Here is a 24,627-nt window from a genome sequence, read left to right as displayed (position 1 = left end):
ATTTTCCTTTAATATCTCCGTCTTGCAACTTTCTAGCTCTTTGCTTTAAGGCGTGGCAGAACATGAATACAAACTAGTGAAACCGGCTGGGAAGAACACCCATAAGAAACAAAGTTAAAAGGCCAACCCAATATCTGGATGTTTCCCAGGCCACAAGACTTGTGCACAAGTCACAATGTGTGCAGTGGGTGAGTCAGTTAAGAACAGACACTTGTCCTTTTCAAGCTCTGAAAACAGCTTTAGGCATAGCAGGTTGTGAAAGATTATACACTTGACCAAAACATAGTCCTTGTGTGTATATGTGAGAGTGTACATGACCATTTCTCACAAAGCTCTCTATTAGACAAGCAAAAACCAAAGTTTAGGTCATTTCCACATGAAAATATTTTCCAGTTTCTTCCAGACTATTCTATATAACTAAATCTACATGGAAAGTTTTGTTCTCTTACCACCTCCAATATGTGCACCAAAAATGCTTTCATTCACTCATGAAGGCATTTCTATTGCTTGCCTGAACCTCTGATCTTTTTAGAGCCTAAAACTGAGACCAGATCACTAGCATGTCACCTGAGTATCCAAACCTCAAAACCCGGTGTGTCTCCTTCCATGGCTGATTCCTGTAAAAAAAAAAGAATCAAAAAATAGTATCTGCTTTTCCATTTTTTCATTTTATTATTTTATGCAGAATGTGAATTGTGAATATTTAGAGTCTAGGCTGCTACCTGTAAGGCCTGGATTTTATTTTTGTTTGATTTTGATTGTACTAGTGCTACAGACCTTGAAAGAGAATGAGCTGTGTTACAACAAGAAAACATTTTCTAATTCTGCATTCATTTAAATCCTTTGACCTCCACAAATTGTGTTAGTAATAAATATCCATGCAAAAGGAAGAGTCAAATACATGTCTCAACTCATGTTAATACTCTGGACAAATTTAGGAAGAAACCTTGCTGGTAAAGTGTGTTTTAAATACAATTATTGTAACACAGACTGCCATGCCATAATACCAATTACAAAGGAGTACAATTTAATATTTGCATAAAAAAGGGGGAGGGGGCACTGAATAACTGAATATTGAAGAGTGAGTATGTGATTCTCTGGATTTCTGTGGAATCCTATTTCCATGAGTGTCCTTAATCAGCCATCAGCAACATCAGAAAATTTCCATGAAGCAATCCTTTGCCAAATTTCATCTGGGGGCTTTGGGTCAAGAATCAGAATGTCAAAATACACACAAAGCTATGGAAGATAGTGCTGAATGAAGTGCAAACAAAATTACTGTTTTACTTTTGCTGCCAAAATAATCAAAAGTATTTAAGAGCATATATATATATATATATGTGTATATATATATGTATATGTATATATATGTGTATATATATATGTATATATATATATGTGTATATATATATATGTATATATATATGTGTGTGTATATATATATATATATAGATATAGATATAGATATATAAAAAATAATGTGTCACTTTTATATGCTGTTCCGTTCTTCAGGGAGAAAACAGCTCAAAGTAGGGAAGTAGCAACTAACTTGTGTATATGGTATACATGTGTATGTGTGTTCTGGTAAATGTATTGTCATAAACTTATTAAAAGAGAGCTAGTGAAAGCAAGATATTTTTCAGAACTTCTTATAATGACCATAATGCTGTGTTAGTCATCATTATTTGTCTTCTGAGCATCCCACAGTTACATTTATTTTTGGAAGTGAGGAAAGTGATGTCTGCCAGACAAAGGAGATGAAAGACAAAAATAATTGTAATAGATATATTCTATATACTGAGTCACTGCTGAGTATATCCCACAAATGAGCTCCTCCTGTAAATCTGCTAACTGCCGGCTATTAAGTACTACTGTTTATCTACATGCAAGTCCCCCAGTCTGAGTTAGTGATTTATTCCTCTCAGTAAAATTTCAAATAGCTTTCAGTGAAAAGCAGACTACCCACAACTACACAATGTAACATCTGACAGCAGATTTGCAATGTTATCTTCTTTTCATGCCACCTAATGTATTAATATTATCAGAGTTGTGGCATTTCTGCTTATTTGTGCATTGTCATTTGGACTATAACCCCTTAAATGTCAGTGTAGAAGTACATTGAGGCTCACTGCTATTTATAGTGTTAAGTATTTCAGGTGCTTTTTTCATGATGTTGTGGGTATGAATAGTATTAAAGGATCAGATTCATGAAAGAAGCTCAATATATTGCAAGCATAACTCAGTAGGTTTAATTTAAAAAGTATCAAATGGTGTCATGTACCTGATGATGCCAACAAATCTTAATTACTAAATTATCATCCTCTTAGCTAAGGTTATCTTTACTCACAATGCTGGAGCTATGTTTCAGAATTGGACATACTATTCTTGCTTTAATGAGGAAGGGATTAGGTTTCAGAATTCTGCTTTTGTTACCTCTGAAAAGCAAGCTTGTGTAGTGTTAATTGACTTTCAACATGGTTAACTGAATAGCTAAGCAACAAATATCTACATGGCAATGAAGGTTTGTTATATCATAAATTCTTTATCCTATTTATAAATTTTAAAGTTTTTAATGTGGTAGGTCTACTATACAACATGTTGCTCTTCGTCCACTATTTTGATCTCTTAATATAAAATAAGTGGGAAAAAAAATGGGTATTGACAGTGATGGAGAATGCTTCAAAAACAGTCTGATCTTGGCAACACCTACCTGTAGAAGCAAATTTGCAGTTTTAATTCACTCTTCTCTGTCTCAATATTTAAGATTTGGAGTCAATCTATATATCCTGAGTTCTGTAATGAGCTATATCTTCTGCTACAAAACTTTGTAATTCTGATTATACTATTTACTATAATGATAAACATAATCTCTGTTATCAACTAGTTCCTTTTTCAAGCAAATTCACTCAAAAATTGTGGTCATACGTAAGATACAAAATTTTTTTGGTGTCTTTGTTGTGTTACACTACAAAATCTTCAGCCATTGATATATAAGCTGATAGAATTCTACATATACAGTGTCAGCTCTAAGAGCTTACGCCAGTGTGTAGTAACCTCATCACTAACTACTTAAATAAACATGGACTTCAGGAATTCATATCACTCTTGATTGAAACAGTACTGTGGAGTGGAAGCTACTTGAAATATCTCAGAACTTTTGTAATTGCAAAATTACTTTCATCTGTGGGTAATTTTGAAGAAAAAGTGTTTGGGGCTGGTTGGGTTTGAGTTCAAAGAATAACTGTGGTTTGCCAGGGCAAGAAGTAGGTAATTAAAACAATATTTAGAGACATGCCAAAACCTTCAAAATGGGACAACTTTAAGGCTAACATTTTCTAGACTGGAGAGAAAAGTGAAAATAACCCAAGGATATATTCATGCATGTCTCTTTCAATCCCCTAACAGTTTCTGAGAGTTGTATAGTAACTGCAGTTATTATCAGAAAACTGACTGTGAGACTTGTTTTCTGACATTTTCAGTGTATTATGTGGCTGTGAGTTGCCACACCAAACTTGCTCAATTCACAAGTCAAAACAAGACTTTATTATAAGGCTAACAGTGCAACCCCAGTCTACTGTCTGAAAGTTGGCCACTGCTATTGCTTCATACACCATCACCAGAAGAGTAACTTTGGACCTGCAGCTTCTGCTGTAGCTCTTTTGGTGAACTGTGAAGCAAACAGAATTTGATTTGTAGTTTTGCAGCCTATTGAGTCACTGGTGTTAGCAGTAATGATTAGTTTTGTCCGAGAGTTTAAGAGACTACTTCAAAGGCACATGCTGTAGAAGTAGGCACATAAAGTAACCAGGTGCCATCTCCATAGGATATTTTTCACCTTAAATGTGTGAAGATTTATGTATTAGGTTTACTATTTACTAAGTATTCAGTATTGCAGACAGATATTGAGATGTTTTCACAGCACAGTGGGGCTTAAATGTTCTCCAATAAACCAGGCTTTGTTTATAGTTATGTTTTGTTTATAACTACTGCAGAGAGTACATACCCATTATGAAAATTGTATTGGCTAAACTAGAATATGTGCTGGATAATATTTTTTTCAGTTATTTGGAGATGGAGGCTACTGATGTTGGTCTGATTTTTCTTTCTTTTTCTGCTTTTATTTTTCCTCCCTTTAGCTTCCAGTACTAAGTTATAGAGCAGAATTTTCCATCTTTGAAGTAGTTAATACTGTATTATGGTTTATTTGAAAATTCAAAGACATGATGAGTTAATATAGTTAATGTCCAAAAAAATCTTAATTTCTTTTAAATTCTTCAGTAGAGGGAAATTTCCATTCAAATTGTTTTCTTATGGAGCTGACATTGTTTTAAAGTTCAAGTAGAAATATTCTCATCATGTGAATTGTTTTCAGGACTCATGCAGGGGTGTAACTGGAGGTCAGGGCTGAGCCAGCTCCCTTGCTGCTGCCACCAGGAGTAGCACCATCTGCCTGTCCCTCCTTCTCACCTCCCCTGTCCTTGCCCAGCCCATGCCTTACTCATGCTGGGGCACGCCCTCCCCTCTGCTGACTCCAGTGCTTATCTGATTGTATGGCAAACTGGAGTGACTAAAATATATTTGCCTTTCTGCTGGGCGAGTTTTCTGCACGGACCCAGCTCCTGGTGTGCTCAGAAAAGCACTGAAGCCCATCAGAGGCAGCAGCAGCAGGGCCCCACACCTGGCAGGAAGAAGAGGTGAGGAAGAAACAGATCTTCCTATTTTAGCTGCAGCCAACTTGCAACTGATTTAGCTGTGTCACATCTCTATCTCTTAACAAAATTACCTATTTAATTTGGGTTTTTTCATGGTGTAAAACTACACAAACAATTAAGACAATGTCTGAGCTGATGCCTGAGTTTCTGCAGTTACTGTGCTGGGCCAGAGTTGGAGTAATCACATTGATGTTTATTCCACATTCACAGCTGTGAAAACTGGCAACACCTGTAAAATTGATTTATGAAAACTTTATGGTAAACCACAATTTTTTAGTAACTTTCATTAGTTTAGCTGTAGGGTTTGGACTTCTTTTTTTTTCCTGTAACTGATTCCGGAAAGAAATTATTTATCATTCCTTATAAATATTAGCATGTCCTCGAAAACATTTGAAAATACTTTTTAAAAGATATATTACTAATGTTTTGGCATTTACTGTCCTTGAAAAGCATATCTAAAAAATTTTCAGGTATTCATAAATCTATATATAGTATCTATGGATCAAGACAGTCTGTGAACTCATAATATGTATTTCTGGGGTCACTAGTAAAAAGAATATTTATATCCTTTCAGCTATTACCTTTTACTGAGAATAATGTCAGAACTGAAATCATAGAAAGATGACAGTAGTTAAAGACTGTCCAAGGCAAGAAATGGTACTGCCGAGGATCAAGGAGCTTTCATTCAAGTTGTGACTTTACCCCTTATGTGCTGATCGTTGAAAACCATTGACATGAGGCATTGTAATACGTAAACATTCAAATAAAATGAACTGTATGGATTGAGCTTCTGCAAGCTTATTGTTTTAGTGTTGAATAATCTTTATTTTTAATATTTTCCAATGAAAATAGGTATTTAAAATACATTGTTAAAATTTTATTTCTGTGGTCCTAATTGCCTTGAAAAAATCCATCAGCCTAAAAATGGTATATTATAATCATATCTTTTGAAGCCACTTGACATAGAACGCTTTCCTATACATATTTTTTCTGTTTTCATATATGTATGTAGAGACAAAGTTGTTAGAAGTTTTTAGATTTATACCTGAGTATTTGATTCACAGATCTTGGAAGGACTTGGGTAATCAGCTGAAAATGGTGACTCAAGAGAATCTTTTGGAACACTCTTTCTTCCTCATCTGTTAGAAATAGACATATTAAAGTAGTCAAATTAATTCTGTGTTTACTCATTTTAAAGGCAGAAGTTCTGTAATTTTATTGATCTACATTTAGACTATATTTTCTTATCTAAAACTCTCAATGGTATCTGTAGATTTCTTCTAAATCACCAACAGAAGTCAGCACCAGGTCCTTTACTAAGGAAGAACTCTTCTGAGGAGTATAAACATCAAATAAATTAAAATTATTAAGCCTAAGATTTGAAGAGAGTTAACCACAGATGTGACATCATTTTCACAGTATCCTACATCATCCTAAGAAAAGCACCTTTGCTAAAGCATTTGCTGGAGTTTTCTGCTTACATTTTTTAATGGACTCAGTTGCTCACATCTCCAGACATATACTCAGCATCTAATTCTCTATGCATGCTTTCATCGCTGCTTGTTTGTAGCGTATGAAATCCAGTTTTATGTTAACTAGGTGGGTTGCTGAGTTGCCAGCATGCCATTCTGGTTCGGGCATTTGTGAATTGTTTTTAAGCACCAAAGCAGACAATGAAAGCTTTATATCAATTCCCCAATTAGCAGTAATCATTCTTGCTAAACTTTGGTAAAGAGCTGTAGTATGTAATGAATGTAAAGTATTCATTCCTGGGCAGTTTTTTTTTTTTTCTTTTCCCCCCTCTCACCACATTTCTGCATTTTGTCAAATAGTCTTATGCTGCTTGTTATTTCTATTCATATTGCAGATTGAGAATGTTGATGTCTGCCTTAGCTTTCTGGCAGCCAGAGGCGTAAATGTCCAAGGTCTTTCTGCAGAAGGTAAGAGAAATAAATCCTCAGAACAATTAATAGGATTTTTTCTGAAAACTAAATTTCTTAACACAAATTATTTGCACTTAAATACTGATCTCCAACGGTCTTGAACAGCATGCAAATCTAGATTAGTGATAGCAAGTGAATGAGTTTCCTTTTAATTTTTGCTTTAAATTGAACCAAGTAATTCAATGTTTCTGAAGCTTGAGACAATATTTTAAAACGATTTTTTTCAATAGTAATAATCTTTTAATGTTACCTCCACAATATTGGGTAAACATGGAGTTTCCCAAGCATACTTTTTACCTTGTTCAAATATGTGATTCATAATAACAAACAAGGACTTGAGAATCTTGCTCAGTTAAGTAAAACCAGGAAAGACTATTTGTTTTAGCAAATTTATTATTAGTAGTAATGCTGTCAGGTTGAGTCTGAAAATTATAGTATTCCTTTGATGTGATCTATTAAGAGTGAATATTCTTGCTACTTCTTGTTATTCTACTGAATTAGTCACCTCAAGTGATTGCATAATATGGTTACAACTGAATTCAGACATATAATAAATCAAAACCATTACAAATATCAATTATCTTCATTATTGTGTAGTATTTACCTTCCTAATTTAAGAGACAGGTGAATAATTTTCCTTGTAATTTAATAAAATGCATATAAGTCATCCTGCAACAAATTAAGCAGTTCTGTAAGGTGCTATGCACCTTCAAAATCCCTGTGACCTCTGTGGCAGCTGAAGGTAACAGGTACTAATGAGATGCAACCCTGTATTTTCAGTTTGCTTGTAGCCCAGATAGAAGCTGGAAGGGGGAAACAATCCAGAGATGGTAATTTCATTTGAATTTTAGAAGACTCAGGGAGAAAAAAAGAGGAAATGCTAATCACTGTTTCATTTTTAAATTAACTCAGAATTGTTATCTTTCACTATCTCAACCTTTCTAGGACTTCAAAAGTGTAACACAGCTGTGATATGTACTATCTACTCAGTTTCACTGTAAACTTATGAAAAGCTCCTTAAGTGATTTAAAAGAACCTTTGCACATACTGTAGATATGCTGATACAAGAGAATAGTGAAAGTTTGCATATTGTCATTCACCTCAAAGCTTTTTAGAAATTGAGTTTGCTAGTGCAGCCTGTTTTCATTTGCATATAAAATACCAATAAAATGTGTGAATATCATAATTTATTTAATGAGAATACTTTAAATTGTTTACTTCCATCACATGGTTCATGACACTTTTTTTTCTGTACTTTGTTAAATCAAAATCTATGTGCATTCTGTAATGTATACCTTTATTCATACATTTATTTTACTTTGGAAAATAATTTTAGTAGGATGTAAGCTTCAACTGTGTAGCTTTAAGTTCATATACTACGAAAAGCAATAATACTACATGGGGATAAATGCAAGGACTATGATTTAAAATTCTCATTAGTCTCCAAAACCCAATTTTGTTATTGAGTTCTGAAGTAAGACTTAAAGTAATTTTGCTGTTCTGAGGTTGGTCATGAATCTGGTGTAAATCCACTAATATCTTTGTAATGATACTACTTCAAAGTACTTCAAAAGTGTGATTCCCATAAATATACCATTTTTAATATGTATAGTCTTGAATATTAATATTTCTTTTGGGAAAAAGAATTTAAGTTTCTTGTAATAGGGTTTGGTAAATGTGTCTTGCTTCTACTGAGTCATTTATTAATGACCAGAAAGGTTCTTGAACAATATATCATAACTTTAACAAAGTTTTGAGTATTTCACAACCAGTTTTTACCTCATTTTGACAACTGAGCAAAGAGGTTTAGAACAAAAGTAAATTTAAAATCCTGACTGCAGAATCTCTTCTTGAGAACGAACTGATAAATAATAAGCCAGTTGCTACAAAGAAAACACTGTCCTCCTCTTCCCTGTCTGTACATGTTAGCAGTTTCTGGATTTTTTGTTTGCAAGAAGTCTTCTAACTTTAACTCATTTAGAAGTAGGAAAGAAAGAGAAGTTGAAAATGAAACATTCTTCTTTAGAAATTGTAAATATATACACAAAAAGCAAAATTTTAAGACTATTACTATATCATCTTTTTGGTTTTTCTAGAACGCACTGTTTATTATCAATGTGCACAGAATTTGCCCCAAACCCAAGAAGACTAGTTTAAAGCCTTGAGGTTGAAGGGATGTGCCCCTACAGCTAGGGAGAAATCAGATTTCTCTGAATTAATTTCTCCTTACTTAGAATATTTGTACTTTGTTGAGGGAGGAGTTTGAATTTCATATTATATATTTTATTTACAGTTTGATGTAATCTTGTTTATGATCATGTAAATGACTCAGCATGAGGGCATTATAAAAGTATGTGTTTATTGCATCACATAAATAAAAATTATAATAGAAAATAAAGTATCAGTGATACCTAAAATATCCCTGATATTAGAGATAAATGAAGAGATATAAGACATAAACTTGTATAGCTATAGGTATGTACATAAATATTTTACTATAAGACTGTGGTAAAACTGAAGTCTAAAACCAAAATGTTTTCACTTCTTGTTCTCTTTCTCTATTTTTTTTTATAGAAATAAGGAATGGAAATTTGAAAGCCATTTTAGGGCTGTTTTTCAGTTTGTCTCGGTACAAACAGCAGCAACATCATCAGCAACAGTACTACCAGTCCTTGGTGGATCTACAACAGCAAGTTCCTTCAACTCCACCTGAAATCAGCCAGTCCAAAACACACCAAGATATGCAGTCAAGGTAGGTTAAAAGTTCGTTTTCTCAGGGGTAAAAGCTTTTTATTTTTCTGTTCAGACAAAATTTCATGGGGAAAAAATAGGCCACTTTAAGACTTAAAAGCCTGACCTTTTTCTTTTCTTTCTTTTTTTTTTTTTTTGGTCTGTTTTTGCACTGGATGCAATGTGTTTGTTTGGTACTATGCCTGCATTTCTTGGGAGTAAAGCTAGAGTGTGAGCACAAAACATTCCCTATTAAATTTAGTTCAAATTTCAATTAATTGTAAGTCTTTCTCTTACCTTATTATTGATTTTACTGCCTATTACAAAATAAGAGATAGCTAGCACACCATGTGGTTAGAACACTGGTTATGTTCATGTTTTCTTCACATATCCAGTCCCACATCTAAATGAACAATTTCAAATAATTAGCACAACACATGGGGAAAAGACATAATTAATACATTCTGTTTTTTTAAGGACCTAATTCTATTTGAATGTATAGAAGAAATAGCCTTAATCTAGTTGTTTCTTTTATGTGGTCAGTTTTGGTTTCTTTAGTTTTAGGACGTGAAAGCAATCAGCAAAATCCTTAATTGCTGAATTACATTCTTTGAGACTGCAGCTGAAAACATGCTTTGAGAAGGTAGTTGCTTACAGGCCATGACAAAAGGATCAGTTTGAAACACAACTATTTAAATGAAAACAACATTAACAGTGTATACTTTATAGAGGAAGGTAAAAAAAAGCCATTCACATCTGGTACCATGCAAACTGGAGTTGAGTTCTTAATGAAGACTTTGATCTATTGCTTTGTTGGGTTTAGTAAATATTTGATTTTTCATGTCCTTGTTTAAAGTCGTTTTGCCGACTTACTGAACAACCATGTCTAGAATGTAGTAAATCAATGATCTAGAATGGATTAAAAGTGTCAGATTAAGTTATTGAGATTCTGGTTCATTTTTAGTCCATTCATATCTAAATTACTCTTTCATGTTTATATTAAACACATTTCTTCAACTGACAAAACTTCTAACACTTCAGCCTGATAGTAATCTTTGTCTTGAAAGTAGGAATGTTCTAAAAATATGTTTTCTAGAAAAGTGTTGCTGATAGCATTTAAATTACCTTATTTGATACAAAAATTCAGATAAATTTGTGTTTGCCTTGGGCATTACAAAATGAAATGCTTTTATTTTCCCTGCTACTAAAAATTAATGTCTTTGAATACTTTCTCTGTGAAGATTACTAATAACATGTAATCTAGGAAATTATGGTGTTGTCCTAGAAGAGTCTGGCTACTCTCAACATTTTTCAAAATTGAATTTCTATTTTCCGAAGGATATGTAATACTGCATAAGAGGTAAAAACATCTTGTTAGCCAGCAATTAATCAGCTTTAATCAGTGGAATTAAGAGATTAGCCAGTTTCCTGTAAATATCTTAGTTTACTGTTTTTAATTTATAATTTAGTAAAAGAATAGAAACATTTCCTGCCTTTCTAATTTAACCATGGCGAATTTTTAAGAATAAAAATAGTTACTGTATTCTTTTATACATCTCTAGTATTGCAAAGGTCTTTCAAAAAAACCTTGGATAAAGCAGGTTTTTTACTATTTGGATGACAGTGGTTGCCCATGGTAGGCAAAGAGGTGATGAATATTTTATTAAGCTTTCTTTTAATTATAGTTTCTCAAGATCTCGTGATTCTTCTGCACCTTTTTCTCCTGTTTTGTTTTCTTTAAGCATGCTTCATTAAGAGGAAAGACAGTCATTTCACGTTCAGAATCCCAGCATTTTTGATTTTGTAGAGTGATATCTAAGGCTGGTTTAACAAAGTTTCTACTTCCATCTGTGTGCTTTAGACCTTCCACTTTAATCTACAAGTTTAAAATAATTTAAATATTTGATTAAATTTCTCCTCCATTGCTGTGTTTCAGCTGTAAAATATTTCTATGTACATAAATGATTAGACCAAGATTTCTTATATCCGATCTGAAACTTTGTTTGCTTTCTTATATACAAAATTTTAATGCTTGTCACTGTATGAGAGCGTATAATTTTTCATTGAAGTCTTTAAGGATAAAGAAAGGGCCCTACTACTAAAAGTTTTCTCCTGTATGAAACGTTTCTATTTTCTGCTACAAATACATCATCTAGTATTCTGAGCTGCTAGCAAAACAAAGAGCCCCAGAACTTGAAAACAAACAGAAATACAATTTTTTTCAGTAATGACTTTTTTTTTCATTTTCACCATTTTGAAGTAATATAGGGAAATTATCATAACATAATATGCCCCTTTCTGAGAAAAATGACTACATGTGAAATAGACATGGGTATATAATTGTACATTAATATGAACTCTCTGTGTGGAATTCTTTTTTTTTCACAGTAGTAATTGAGCTTAATTTAATTTGATTTCCTTGTGGGTCTCTTCCAACTCAGAATAGTCTGTGATTCTGAGATCCTGTGATTTAATTAATTCTTTTTTTCCCAAAGAAAACGAATAGCTTGAAAAGGAATTTAAAAATATTTCCCAAATACCTTTTTAGTTTTAAGCTACTAATGGGTAAATAAAAGCTTCTATCTAGAAAGAAGCCAAAATATGAAAAGAAAAAGAAAAATTAGTTTGATGGGATTCATCTTGCCTTTTGCTACTTGAAATGTGGACAAGTAGCTTGCATGACTGTCCAGACTAATTTTTGTGATTGCTTTTACGTCAACTGTGTCTTAGCAATAATTACAGAAGGAACCAACATGACTGAGTTGACAGGAGTTCATGATTGAGAAGGTCCCAAGGTACTCATATGACTACTCCATGAGACACCTGAGACCTCTGGATTTTTTTGGCAAAAAGTAGTTTTATACAGATACTGAAACCTTCCTATTTCATTGAATGAAGAATTTTGAAATGTGATAAAATCTCAAGTTTATAATATGAAATTATTAACTCAATAGGTAATCTGAGTACTATCAATAATAGAGTAATTTTATTTTTTTTAAAAGTTGTAGTGTTAAACAAGTTATTTTATCCTTTCATAGTGGATGTTAAGACAATTTATTATTACAAATTTATTGTGCCTGTGTGCCTTTTTTATTAGTTTGTTGCAGTTCTAAGTATGTTTTTCAAAATTCTGAATACTTTCCATTTTCTAACATTTCTAACATAACTGTGGAAAGGTCTGGCATGTTAAAGCCCTAAGGCAGAAAATAATTTACGGTGTATATTTTGGAGAAAATATTTGGCAAGTACATGTAGCACAGTATTTTACATTAACTTGCACTGTGGTCTTTTATTACCTACAAATAATTCTTTCAGATTTTTGAGAGGAACAAGAAAAAAAATCCTATTATTATGGCATAAGTCAGATAATGAATATAGCTGTTAACACCTGAATGGCATATTCATCTTTATTCAGTAATGGCAAAATGCTTCAAATCTAATTTGACTAAATTTTTAAGGGCATTGTGAAAATTATCTTCTTATACCCATGGGTATTGTATTCTACTAGGAGACTCACATATTTCTACTGTGTTACACACCTGAGAAATAAGCTGTCTTTTTAAGGCACTATCTACATATAAGTGCATTTGATGTCCATGTGTTTGTATGTGTGCAGACATGTAAGCAAAAGCAAAACATATACACTGAAAAAGGTGGATGTTTTTTGTCGGCCTTGTGCCTTTTTTAAATGTTCAAAATTCAATCCCACTTTATGTTTTAATTTAAGCCTTGGAAACTATGTCTTAGTTGCAATTAATAATTGCTATTATTTTAAATTAGAATAATCTAGCAGACAAGTTATCTTCTTTGTTGCTTACAGAAAGGTATAGTAAGCATATTGCTTAATTTCAACTCGATTTCCTGGGATGTCAAAAGCTATGTTTTTTTATTAAAGAAGTATGAAAAGTTGATGTTCTCCACTTTTGCTGAGAGAAATACAGATTATACATGGAAAAAGTAAATACCTCTGAGAAGTCCTACAGAAGATGGCCAGAATATAGAGGTGATAGCATTCAGGCCCTGCTGAAGACCAAGGAAGTTTTGGTTTTGTATATACAGGACTAGTGTCTCACCCTCCAAATATATAAGACTGATCCTGGTGATGATGATGATTATGATGATGAAGATGATGGTACTGTCATCCTCATTTCCAGGTTATGATGTCCTTAGTAATGATTAATTTTTTTTTATCATTACTGGGTCTGAGCCTGTTCTGCATGCCACTGAAGACAACCTGCTTTAATATAAACCTCATTCAGACAGTGTTTGAGCCCTTTGTCAAGAAAAACTGAAACAAGCACCAAATCATACTAGGACTCTACAGGTTTCATGGGCAGATTGTTTTACTGTGGTAAACAGAGCTGCCAGGGGAAGGTTATAATCAGAATATCATGAGACTGACAGGATTAGGTTTGTGCAGAAATGGAGAATTCAGGAGGCTAGTTATCTTTGGATGATTAGGAGACAACACAGATCAGCAATGTAGTTTCATAAGGAGCCTCTCTCCCCTTTGTGCAAAGTTCGTGTAGGAGGATAATGAATCTTCTATGTCAGGCTCCTAACAAAGTTATCCAAAACTGGTGAGTGTGGCAATTCTCTAACTTAATATTGGCCTACCTAATCCTAGGGCCAATAAGCAACATTTCAAATTAAATGTAAAAAGAATGAAGCAGTTGATTCATGGTAAGTGAAATTTCTTCACAAACAATATTCTTCATTTGTGAAAGATTATGGTTTTGTACCACTAAGTATAAAAGCTCAGAAATTATTAGACTATTAGTGGAAAATCTGTGGTAAAGTATTAATGGTAACCAAAGGGAGAGAATGGCTTTTGATGTGATTTCTGATTTCTTTTATCTGAGAATTTCCTGTATTCTCTTATTACTAAGTGTGGGAATTGAATACTTCAAAATCTGAAGTTGACACTTCACTCTTTCCTTCTGACTTTATTGCAGTTCTGAGATTTATTTAAAAAAAATACAGTGCTGGTGGCCTTATTTATATCTGTCAGTACAGATAGATGACAACAATGCTTACATTATATTTTTATGCTTTGGTTTGCTAGTGGATTCCATTATCACAACAATGCATCTAAACTTTCTGCAATGATGATCTTTCAACCACCCAGATACTAAGAGAAAACACATGTGGTTGAAAGTTCTGACTCATTTATGGATTAGCTAGTAACTGGTTTCAGTAAGCTGTCAGAAAAATTCACTGAGACGAACAAACTATTTTATCATGTTCAGGAATGATGAGCACAGCTTGAGGTCCATATGGACTTTGTTAAATTTGTTATATTGAAAGAGCACCCTGGTTTTCCCAGGAACATAAACAAAGTAGGTAGCTGATTTCTACAGGCAGTTGCATATATAACTACTGCAAGGAACAGGGTTTCATGTTGCCTGCTGCTCAGAAGTACTAGAACAAAAATTAAGCATATTGGACACACAGCTTGTGCTGTGTGAAATACAGTAACACAAGTGTAGTGGTTATGATTATGAATTGAGATAAATCCATGTCAGCATACTGCCAGTCGACATAGCAATCTTGCTTATATCACTCTCAGTTTAGAAAAAAAGCCTCATTTGAGTATTCTTGAGGTTTAAAATGTAATTGCAGCAGTCTATGCTGATTCTATTGCACTAAGATAGGGTAAAAAAATGGAAGGTGTGCATGGTTGTGTGTCTTCCTTGGTTAATGGATTCGAGGGTGATGTAACAAGTCTCTTCGCTGCCCTTAGGACTTGCCATTGCTAGTTATGTAGTTGTGGTGAAGGAAAACAGATAGGTAGTTCCTGCTCTTCCCACTACAGTCATGACTGAAAATACAAAACATCAGGAAAATATGTCTTTCTTCTTTTTGTTCTCTGTTTTCTAGTAAGGGTCTGAGCAAAGAAAGTGCTATTACTTTAATCTGATGTATTTTTATGTGTCTGGGACATAATGTAGAATGAATTAGTTGGTGTGATTGCACCAGGATTTGCAGCAAGCTGACCTTCAAATGGTCCTTTTAATTTTACTTTAACTGAGCTATCTTTTTAACCTTGAAAATCAGCTTTGGCACCATTTCCTGCCACTTCTCAAAGATGACATCATTACAGTCCTCCAATGACAGGAACCTCAGAACCTCAGAAAAGAAAGTTCTTTCATCATATTTGTCCTGAAATCCAAGTAACTAAATCTCTGAGTACCAATTAAATGTTATCTGTGTACCTGAGCAAATAGATTGTATTTAATAATTATGAATTGCATAAATCAGAGATGTGATCCTATGATAAGCACTCTATAGGTCATCAGGGAAGGGTGCTCATCTTGCACATGCCATTTGTTTGCATCACATAGCTATGCAATTAATTCACACATTTGGTATTACTGTCATAACTGGTGGAAATTACTGCATTTTCATGGATTTTCTGGGCTATAGCTATGATATATTGACACAACATAGTAAAAATACATCTTCACAGCCTCCTACATATTAATATCACTGCCAATTTATTAGCATTTTTGCCTCTAAATTTCACCTTAATGGCTGTATTTTGAAATAGCATGCAAAAATGCACTATTTGAAGTTTCATAATACATACTTCTGTTTCACTTGAGAGCCTTATGAATTACAATACACAAAAGGGTTACTTTTTGATGGTGGCCAATGACTAACTTTTCAATAACCTTCACACAGAGAAGACAGAACAGTGCAACAGTAAGAATGTATTTCTCGTATACTACATCCCTATAGCCCATCTTCTCTAAGATAAGAAGATATCTAATAACTTCATAAGCTTAAAATAAGGGAGGAAAAGGGTGGTTTAAAGTGATGTTCAGGTTCTAAAAATATGGTGTTTTCTGTAGTTATAATGCAGCACTGTAGCACACCATAGCATGTCTAGACAGAAAATAAAATAAAATTAGTTATAAAGCCTTTTTAGCCTCTCAATGGCATTGCATATTTTTAAAAAACTTTTCATCTCCTCTTTGACCATTTCACTACCAATCTTTGATAAACTGCTTGTAACTTTTACCTTCTTACATAATTCTGTGGACTGGATCCTTAAAAATTGTCCTTTACTGTTTGGTACCTCACCTTGTGTGTTATTACAGTTCTTTCTCTTTGCAAAGTACATGATGTTATTATGAGCATTTCCTCTAGGAAGCTGTGAGATGTAGTTACACTGACTTCTTCTATTTATAAATTACCTATGACACCTGCTCAAGAACAATTTTTTTTCTGTACCTCTTGTTCTATTTGCATTTAAAAACAAAATCAGCATCTTTTCTTATTTGTTCTTACAGTTTTCAAGACTGTTTTAAATCGGTTTAGTAGCAATTCTCATTTTGTACATTTTATATACTCATTGTATGGCATGTGTCACCCTTGCCACTCATTGCTTTTTATATGTCAGTTTTGGTACACTTTGGCCATAATTTTCACTGCTGCTAATCCAGGTCATGTTGAAGTTAATGGGAAGTGTTCCATTCATCCTTGTAGGACTTGAATCCAACCTTTTATGTATTTCTTTCTGGAGGAATAGAAGCTTTATAGTGGAGTTATTTTCCCTTCAAATATTCTTTGTTGCTTAGTCTCCATTGATTCTCATTAATTCTTCTCATTCCCTGAAATCTGAAGCAAATTTCCATGCATTTATTCCTTTCCCAGACTTGTCACCTATTTAATTCTGATGTCTTGTGAGCATTTGAGCTTGCCTGGAATTTGTATGTGGAAAATTAAATTCAAATGCATGTAAAAGTGCAAAGGGAGCCTTATGGAATTATTGCAGTCTTCACTCTTGTCATCGGATTCATTTTTTTACCTATTCTGAATAAAATGTTCTATCTTTGCTCCTATTTGTTCCTTAATAGGTTCCTTGATACCAACATGTAGCTCAGTCTTTTCCCTGCAGTCTTGCACTCATTTAAGTCACAGTTTTATTTATTTGCTGATGTTTTCTTTGCTTCTGTCAGTCCTTGTTGTCAAGTATTATCTCTTAATATTTTCACAGACTGTGCAATAAATTTGATATTCTACATATTGTTCTTTTGATGGTGTCAGTTAATGAAGTAACATTACAGTTGGCAGCTGCTGGGGCGGAGATGACTTTCTCTCTTCATTTACAGAAAACAAACAAACAAAAAATCCATACACTTCCAAAGAAGCATGGGTAGTGCTGTTTATGACAATTATTGCCCATGGAAAATGAATTAAAATAGAAGTAAAAAAGAAAGATATTTTTTATATTTAAAATTCACCACACTTACAAGAATATATTTGTGTTTTGAAAATGCTTATGGGAACATAGCTGAAGTGTTGGTAGAATCACTTGTATTTTTTTATATTGCTTATGCTTTTCTGTCAGTGTGCTGTGGCTGTGCTTTGCGGCGGCTGCTGTGACTCCTCTACGGAGTCAAAGCTATGACCACACTGTAGAAGATTGCTGGTAGTAGTATTATGGCAGTGGAAAGGGTTTTGGTATCCAACAGATGAGGACCAGAGGCTTTCAAAATCCCCCTTTCCAGCTCTCTGCAAATAAATCCTTCCTTGTCTTGAATGCTGTAGCATTAAACTGCTACTGTCTGTTCTGCTTTGTTGCATACACAAATTTATGATTTGATTGAGTGGACTTGAAAACAAACAAAACAAAATAACTGATTTAAACAAAACTGGTTTATTTTCCTGACTGACAGGTGTTACCCACAGACAGTTATCTGCTAGGACAGAGGGCAGTAGGTAGATATTTGTTTATGCATTTAGAAGAGTGGCTGGGCTAAAATCTTGTCTGAAACTGTGTTGTAGTTCACATCTGTAAAAGTGGAGCCAGCAGCTGGGAAACAGGCATCTGTGCAAAGCTTTAATGGGCCCAGCGCATTCAGTCCTCATTGAGAAGAAAAACCCAAAGTCATTAGGAACTTGATGCACTTTTCTTCCACTAGTTTGGAAAATAAATTTACTCAGTCACAGTGCTTTACAAATCATACTTTACTGACATTGAGACTTTCATCAATGACTTTCAAGCCTGTCCAGAAAGGTTGAAAGCAGTCTAGAGGCTGAAGTCTCATGAATTTGCTAATTAATAGAGTTCCAAGTAACAGGCACAGAAGGGAAGTATTCTAGTTAGCATTTCCAGATAGGTATTCCATGTATTTATTGCTATTAAAAATCTGCAGGTTAGCTTATCAACCCTGAGTTTAACTTACTGGATCCTTCTAGTTATTTTGGAATGAGTTGTTTGAGGTAGAAAAGCCACAATACACTATGGCACTGCATCCTATTCACTCTATTTTTCCATCTCACTGTCTGTGGTGATTGTACTGTGTAGCATTTTACATTTTACAACATAAATGCACTAAGGTTTTATTTGACACATCACTTTTCTCACAAACATCTTATTGTAATCAACACAGGTAAATAGCTACCCATTTCTAGATTTCTTCATTTTAGATATGTTGAAAAAAAAAATCATGAGTGGAAGGTCTCACCAAAAGATGGGCTATTATGCCGGGCACAAATGTAGCAATTTCAGCCAAATAACCTATGCCACATTTGCATCATAAGTCCAGACATTATTAAGAAAGATAACTGTAAGTGAAATATAATTCAATATAGTAAAAATAGATTAAAATACATAAAGTGTAATTATTCTGATATTATTCTGATACTGTTATAAATAATTTTAATTCTCACTGAAGTTATGACCTCATAAAAAAGGAATTCGTCAGCATTACTGTGAAGATATATGTCAAAGACTTGAATGCTGCTTTTATGTATTGAATGATTCCCTCCCCGCCCCCCCTCCCCCCCCCATAAGACTGAAGTATTCCTTTTTTTTATATATTCATCATGTGCAAATATGCCATTTTTAATTGACAGGAACAAAGGCAATGCTTAACTCTTTACTGGGGTTTAATTTCTAAAGTGACAATAATCATGTCCCATGCAAGTTGCACATTGTCCCTTGGTTTGTGCCTTCCCCTAGCCCCTCTGCAGGATTTCTGCGCTAATGCAGGAAGACCTTTCTCATTGACAGCTTCTCCCATCTGGTCTGTACTCAGGCTGACTGCTTCAGCAGACTAATAGAAATTGCTTAACACTGTCATGGTAGACTCAACACCACGAGGTGCTTCTTATAAGTTCTGCCAGTCTATAAAGCCAGGACCAGAGCACTGTGGTTTTTGCTGCTACTCAGAAAAATTGCTGGAAGATGCAGAACTGAGAGACAAAGAAATCTCTGACTATCAGAGTTTCTGCTTACTCAGTTATTCATTACTTCCTAATAACTCAAGGAATTTGATGTTGTGATAGCACCTGACTTAGGCACCAGTCTACATCCTTAGGTTGTGTGGATCCCAAAGGATGCACCTGTTTATAGAAACTTAAATTACCTGACAGAAGGGTGTGCATTGGACATACATTTGACAGTGCAAATGTCTAAAAGATGCTGTCTAGTAATGCCAGGTTGTTGGGTGTCAAAAGGAACATACCCTCTCTAGCACAGCATGTCTTCTGTTGCAGAAATACCACTTGAATGCCTTAAATAGACAAAGGTCCATTTTCCTATAGAATTTCATAGTGAGTCTAAGCACATGTCAGGGATTTCCTAATGCAGCCTCTGATTCATTGCCGGGATAAAGTATCACATATATGGCCTGTGCTGCTGTAACAGTGATGAAAATTATGGCACAGTGCTTCTTCCATGTAGCTCTCCTGCCAGGAGGGTCACCTTGCTTTAGTGGGAATTTTTATGAGCCCATGTTGAATTTGGTATAGCAAATCTATTCCTAACTGCCACACTGTGAACCTGGTCAGGTTGCTGGAGACACTAGTAGGTGTATATTTGTGCTTAGTGTTTTCATGGATAAAAGAAAAGGTGCAAAGGTGCAGTCTGTGGGAATTGAGCTAGACTTCAGTAATTCAGTCACTATGGAAATTTGTCCACTTTGTCTATTCATAAGATAATTTCTAGCAAATTAGACAAGTTATAACTATAGTCATTATTTCATAATCTGTTCATTGCATCTCTCATAAAAATCTGCATGCTTACATTGTTTCATATTGTTGCCAGTTATTTTGTGTTTTCTATCTGTGTTCAATTTGCATTCATTAACTCATAGTTTGCTGGTAAGTGTGTTCTTTCTGTACATATTCAAAGAAATTCTTTAATTCAATTTCTCTGTTTCTTCTCATACAGTCTCACAGCCAGATATGCAACTCAGTCTAATCACAGTGGAATTGCAACCAATCAAAAAAAGGCTTCTAGGTCAGTTTAATATCTCTAATTTATTGCTTGTTAGTGACATCCAAGCAAGTATATACCCACTGATATTTTATCCTTTGGATTTAAGCAGACACTAAACAATGTGTAGTTTTTGTTATGTGTGCAAGCTTTGCAGTGATGAGCTTTGCCACAGAAGGCCTTGTTTTAATTGGCTTTTGGCCAATTGGCTGATTTGTACTGTATATTAGCAATATTTCTGGTTGTTATGTATCCTGCATCTTTGTATCCTGCATGTATAATATTGGATGTAAAGGATTAGTTGGTGATTTTAGTGCTCTGTACTGTTCTGGCTCAAATCCTGTCTTTACTCATGAGTGAAAAGAAGTTTGGGAATTCATCGCAGTTCCCACTAGATGTTTTGTATGTAGAGCAAAACCACCTGAAAGGTCGAGTTCAAGGAGCCAAGATTACACAGAAGCAAAATAGAGCAGAAAAAAAATTAATTATTTCCAAGACTACTACTCCATCAACAGTAGTCTGCACACAGTCCCCATGAATGAGATGCTGTGTTTTGGTAGTGAATTTGACAGAGCTGTGTGTAGGAGCTGACCTGTTTCAGATTTTGTTAGTACTTTTAGTCTGTCATTTCCATGAGCACTAAAATCTACAAGCCAGATTGCAGAAGAAAGAAGCTGAGGTTGCTTCTGTTTTTTTTGGTTTGGGTTGGGTTTTTGGGAGTGGGGAATAATTAACGTGTTCATTAATTATACCTTTGCTGTACAGTTCATTGGTAAGACTCATGAACTTTAAATTGCATAATCTACAATAAAGATTGCATTTTGCACTGTACAACACTAACACAATTTAAGTTGCTGGTGAGAGCTTGAAATGAGCTATTCCACAGTCTAGTTGCTTTGCACCTGCATTTATAGGTTTTCATTTTCCTTATTGCTGATGCTCCTGTCTTGTCCACACACATGTCAAGGTTAACAGTCTTATTGTCTAATACTTTGAATCTGTGGCAGTGTTTCCGAAGCTTGTTCAGAGGTATGTGACTTGTCCCTTATTTGTTATACTGTTCTTTGCATTTCCTTAGCTGCTTAACATGATTCTACAAGAACAATTTAAAACCTGAATTCAATTTAAAAAGTCAGCAAATGAGGTAAACTGGAAAGTGTGTAGAGCAAATGACCTCATGTATAATGTGCTTACTGTGGCAAGTTCTCGAATTTTGGCATGCAGAATATATGCAGAACTATTTTATATTTTAACAGAACAGACGAGTTTCCAATGTTGTACATGCCTTTTCATTGTTTTTTTTCATTACCTTTGACAAATGATCTCAGGGCCCATACTGCTTGTCAAATTAGGGTAATGAGAAGGAGCAAATGGATTTTTAAGTTTGTTTAAGTGCATTCTTCAGGGAACAGAAGATCACTCGACTTCATGGGTCACAGTAAAGGTTAGCATGCATACAGCTGCAGAGCACAGACAGTCTGCTCTGGGCTCGGCACAGAGACTAGCAGGGCAGGCTGGTGGCCAGAATGAGCCATAAAAATAACTAATGGATTAGCTCTCCGAGGCTTAAACTGGTAAAGAAGGAGAACATGGAGCTGTTTATGTATGTTTGTTAATGAAAATAAAACTATTTGATCATTTCTGTTATGCCAGTGTATTAAACAAACAAAAACTTCAACAGAAATCAAATGTTTTGTATTTCTTTGTAATGTGATTTTTTTTCCTCCCTTCTGATGCTGCTCTTTCACAACATAGTTAAACTAACAGAATTCAATAACTAGTATAATTTGTATTGCCATTATTAAAATCATCTTGTCATTCCAAAATGAGTGAGACAGAAGAGAAATGCTCTTCTCTTATGGCAAAAGCCTATGTGTTATTTGAGCAATTCAATTTGTCTAACAGATAACATAATATTTTTATCTGTCTAATAAATAACAAAACTGGAAAGGAGTGGAGGTACCCACAAAGATGTTGCAAAAAAAAGTTTGAAGTAGGCACATACTAAGGAATCCTACATCAGAAAACAGATTGAGACAGAAAAAAACTGCAGGCTTACACATGCCAGGAACAGCAAGGTCTACTTTTTATGCCTTAGCATAGCCACACAGTAAGGTTCAGATGGTGGCAGCAAATGCTAAGAAATGAACTATATAGTCTACACTACATACTTCTATTTAAAAAGTATACATGCATCTGTAGTATCTAGATAAAATGTGTATTTCCAATATTTTTCATTTAGTAAGGTGGGAGTACTTTACCCAATAGACCTCTGAAAAAATAATGGAAGAAGATAAATAAAAAGTCAGCTTTTATGCTAAACACAACTGTGAAGCATTTACTGAAGTAAGAGATATGAAATATTTCTCAAGTACGTATTGTTGTGCTTTCTAATCTATTTCTGTAATAGTTCCTCTCCAAAAGTGGCAGATTTTAATGAAGGTGGATACTACTCTTCAATATTTATTAGGGTGAATCTGTTTTAGCAATGTTAATGGCAAATGCAAAGCGTCTTTTTAAATGTCTTGTGACTCTGGAAAGCATCTTTTTCCCTTTTGTGTGCATAAGGATAAACTTTTGTTTTCATTTGTGGAGTCTAACTAATTTGAATCCTCCTGTTCTTTGTTGCTTACTTGAATTCATTGTTTGCAGTTGTTGGTTTTAAATTCTGTTCTGATATTTGCACACTCTCTCCACTATATGTTGCATTACATAAAGTGAACTGATTTCCCGTTGTACCATCCCAGGCTTCCAGGACCCTCAAGGGTGCCAGCTGCAGGCAGCAGTACCAAAGGCCAGGGAGCTTCCAATTTAAATCGGAGAAGTCAGAGCTTTAACAGCATTGATAAAAACAAGCCTCCACAATATGCAAATGGAAATGAAAAAGGTAAGTGATTAAAAGTGACTAAGTTTGCCCTACATAACATACAAAAATGAAAAAATAAAACAAACCAAACCATCCAAAAGGGTCAAAGAAGTGAATGTAGTATTCAGACTTGGCAAGGAAGACCTATGGAAATTGAGGCCTGAATTAGGACTTTTAGTTAGGATTAAAGTTCAGAACTGAAAACTTGCAAGATGATATAATTATATTTTAACTCTCTTTGATGGAAATATCACTGGATGATTTTTCTGAAGTAAGAATGAATCCTTACTGGATGCTTATAATCTTGTTCCATATTCCAATCTACTCATATTCAGAGGAAGACTGCCATAATTTTCAGAGGACTTTGCATCTTAGCCTCTAATGTAGGAGAATCAGAGTGTTATGTTTGCATCAGAATGCTGCATGTGTCTATTCTTGAAGAATAGACCTACTGTGTGTATCCTGAATAGAGGATTGGAAATTAAGTCCAGTGTAATAAAATTTTGCGGGAATTTGGATTCAGTGCTCTTGTTTTATTGTCTCCTTTAAGTATGAGCTTCCATTACAACAACAAACTGAGTTTCCTGAGTCCTTCTGTTTCTCTCACCCTGATGCTATTTTCCTGGAAAATATGCCTCTTCAGACTTTATCTCAGAAAGAATAGTGTAGAAATTCAGCTTTCATGGTTGTGTAACTAATCCATCCCTTTCCTCCCATTCTTTCTCCCTGTGTGTAATGAACAGCATTTTATTCATATCTCTGGGTTAGAATACAGTTGAAAGTGATACAATATACATAGTACCCATTTGCATCCTTGGGGTCTGTGGGAGGAACAAGTATGCAGTGAATGTTCTTCATCCAAGCACCAGGCAGCTATCCAGGTTTTTTTTTACAAAATTCTGATGAACACACTTTGCCTCTAGCTGTATCTGAAGATATGAAACCATCCTTTCAATAGTTATTTTTTTATTTTTATTATCAGGGTTGAATGTTTCAGATAGTTCTATAGTGGGTTTTATTTTACCAAGGACTTGTTTATACCAACGCATCCAGGCTAAAACTAGAAAGAGATCAGAGTGAGAACTGAGCAGACACTGTGTAGTTCACCAATACAATAGTGAATTGATGAAGTAGGAGATGTGACTG

At 34.4% G+C, this 24,627-nt stretch overlaps 1 protein-coding gene across 4 annotated transcripts in view; it reads left to right on the top strand.

Annotated features, from left to right (window-relative positions):
* The window catches only part of NAV3 (neuron navigator 3), a 273,242-nt gene that overhangs the window by 104,820 nt on the left and 143,795 nt on the right, over window positions 1-24,627 (top strand). For 3 of the 4 annotated variants that reach the window (XM_071552177.1, XM_071552176.1, XM_071552175.1), the window contains exons 4-7: window positions 6,580-6,652; window positions 9,230-9,407; window positions 20,571-20,639; window positions 23,363-23,502. In XM_071552177.1, the coding sequence (XP_071408278.1) occupies window positions 6,580-6,652; window positions 9,230-9,407; window positions 20,571-20,639; window positions 23,363-23,502 (460 nt within the window). The remainder of the gene's footprint in view (window positions 1-6,579; window positions 6,653-9,229; window positions 9,408-20,570; window positions 20,640-23,362; window positions 23,503-24,627) is intronic. The other variant, XM_071552178.1, reaches the window with a different exon arrangement.

Source organism: Pithys albifrons, chromosome 3, assembly GCF_047495875.1.
Source record: "Pithys albifrons albifrons isolate INPA30051 chromosome 3, PitAlb_v1, whole genome shotgun sequence".
Lineage (NCBI taxonomy): Eukaryota > Metazoa > Chordata > Aves > Passeriformes > Thamnophilidae > Pithys > Pithys albifrons.
Note: the sequence above shows the minus strand (reverse complement) of the source record. Positions and strands in the feature narration are given on the sequence as shown.